The sequence below is a fragment of the Dreissena polymorpha genome, chromosome 1 (assembly GCF_020536995.1).
Source record: "Dreissena polymorpha isolate Duluth1 chromosome 1, UMN_Dpol_1.0, whole genome shotgun sequence".
NCBI classification, from domain to species: Eukaryota; Metazoa; Mollusca; class Bivalvia; order Myida; family Dreissenidae; genus Dreissena; species Dreissena polymorpha.
This window is the reverse complement of record NC_068355.1, coordinates 174,254,722-174,257,359: the sequence shown is the minus strand read 5'-3', so window position 1 is coordinate 174,257,359 and position 2,638 is coordinate 174,254,722. Positions and strand designations below refer to the sequence as shown.

The following is a 2,638-nucleotide window of genomic DNA, read 5'->3' as shown; positions in this document are numbered from 1 at the left end:
TCTCACAATACTTAAACATTATGGAGATGGTTCCCAACGTTCCTTATTTTATCATACATTTTTTTATTTTCTGCTGAATTTTCCGTATTTAATAGATCTTTCACATCTTGCCCATCTTTATGCTGCGAAAGCAAATGTTTTTTTAGTTTTGTTTGAGCCTTTTCGCAAAACATGCAATAAATCTCTTATCGTAATGTCTGTATTCACTGTTATTTGTTTAAGCGATGGTGATGTTGGTTTTGTGTGCCTCTGCGGATGATTCGTCACGTTCACGAGATTGCAAGGATTCAACAGGAGGTAGTGTTGACGCTGTCTTCTTTTGAAATCTTTGAATGTTTGGTATGAGTTCGACAACTATCGACTCATCTGACGATGCATCGCCTTCTTCCGGAATATAGTCTTTGTCATTGTCACTATCCTGTAAAATAAAGTTGTTTTCCTGTGTGTGAGATCATATAAAATATGAAAATATCACAACATCATAATTTGTTGTTGGTGAACTACATCCATAAAAATGTGTAAGTGTAACATAACACTTACCAGAATGCATGTCTTAATTACAGTTCGATACTAGAGCTTGAAAAAATTCGGAACTTTATATAATCTTAGATAAAATGTTTAAATGTGTGTACTGTATTGCAATCACAAAATCGTTATAAGTTTACGTACATCGATATCCGATGATTCACTGTTCAACATATTTTCTGCTGCATCTTGTGAATTGTACTCGTGTGCAGTGTCGCTATGTTCTTTAGTTTCGGTACTCTGCAACACAATTCAATAAGACAATAATAGAGTAAGATTCATACATCCACGTTACTTAGTATCAGTTGAAATTGCAATTCTTTAGTAGCAGCATTTTCAATTGATATCATCACTCATGTGGCTTTTTATTATGATGTAGAAAATCTAAGTGACATGAGACTTTTGTGTAAATGTTTGCAACCGATGGTATAATACAAGTTTAATTCACCTTCGTCCAAAATAGTTTACTTTTGCTTATCTTACATCACATGTTTTATTTTTTTGCCGTTCACTGTCATTGGGGAAGATTTGAAACAGATTGATACTTGTTTTGTCGACATATAACAAACTGAAAAACACCCATAAAACATTTTTAAAGGTTGCATTTAAATGATCATTTCAACAAAACGGTTTCAAATTTAACATATTTTGATTATTTATCTTGAACGTATCAAGCTTGTTTAAAGATTGGCTGAATGCAAGTCTTAACATATACCAGTTTGTTCCAAACATGTTATCAAAGTTCAAAAAAGTATACAAGAATATTTTTTTACAGATACTAATAAGAATAAATTGTATGCACGGTTAAATGAAAGGTATTGTACTTCTCTGGACAATGTGTTGGAAGAAAAAAGAACTGGTGAACGGACTGTGGTTCACGGTAAATCCTGTATGTATTGTGCGGTGGTTGGTGTAAAATGAACTATCCTTCTTACCCATGTCAGAATGTATCGTATAGCAAAATATCGAGTAGACGCTATTGTTTTTTTTGTCGTTAAGATAAAATATCAACCAATGACCATATGTAACACGCAAGTTAAATTTCTTAATGTCTCAGAGTTTCATACACAGTAATTGGCAGCGTATAAGTCTTACACTGAAAATAAAAATTAATGATATTACACTTCTTGGATAAGCGTGATAACGTTTTTGTGATTATGATGAAGTCGATGTTTATAACTACAGTGGTTAATACACATGCGCACCAGTTTTCATTGACAGGTGTAAATTCTAAATTCTTTGTGTATATGAAGATTTTGAAAGACAAGTAGTTCAAAGTCACTACAACTGGTAAACAATATTTTATTCTTTTAAAATTCGCATAACATGTTAATATAATGATCATCGACGTACGTGTTATGTTAAGCCCAAATACCATTAGCATCACCCGGAATAAATATTGGCACAATATAATTTAAGGCAAAATTACGCCTATTTCACTGAAGACTAAACCAAACCAGAAAATACGCCTTAGTAGCTTCGACATAGTGAAATATTACAAACCGTCTCATCGACTTCTTCCGTGTGTACGGATGTTGTTTGTCCTGGTTCCTGGCTGTCCGTAGATCTAGTAGTCATTGTGTTGCCTATTCACAACAACAATAAAAAATGGTATAACACATAATCTAGTCAGAGTTAAAAAGTTCGTTATTCATAAAAACATTTAGTACAACACAGTTGACATTAATTCCTTGTACACAAATTACATTAATTTCATGATATACATAATATGTATTTAGGCATGTGTAGTATAACAAAATCACTAAGGAGCCTAATTCTTACAAAATGCTGTTTACAGTAGTCTGCTCTTGTTTATAGATTGGGGTCATGTTGGTAAAGAAGTATGCAAATATAAAAGCAATATGTCAAGGGACATAGAACATATTTGAGGTGGTACGTAAACCTTTAACAAAGATTTATCAATAATATGCATATTTTAAGTGGAAAAACGGGGCCATCATTCTTACAAAATGCTTGTACAGTTGTCTGCTCTTGTTTATAGATTGGGGTCATGTTGGTAAGAAGTATGCAAAATATAAAAGCAATATGTCAGGGACATAGAAACTATTTGACGTGGTACGTAAACTTTCACAAAGATTTATCAATACTATGC

General features: G+C 32.7%; 1 protein-coding gene across 1 annotated transcript; it reads right to left on the bottom strand.

The window, feature by feature from the left end:
* Positions 1 to 201: 201 nt before the first annotated feature.
* Positions 202 to 2,171, bottom strand: LOC127862428 (uncharacterized). The gene is made up of 3 exons (XM_052401552.1): positions 2,029 to 2,171; positions 670 to 765; positions 202 to 418 (listed from the first exon to the last, which is right to left on the bottom strand). The coding sequence occupies exons 1-3, from the start codon at positions 2,101 to 2,103 to the stop codon at positions 218 to 220; spliced, it is 372 nt and encodes a 123-aa protein (XP_052257512.1). The 5' UTR covers positions 2,104 to 2,171; the 3' UTR covers positions 202 to 217.
* Positions 2,172 to 2,638: the final 467 nt, after the last annotated feature.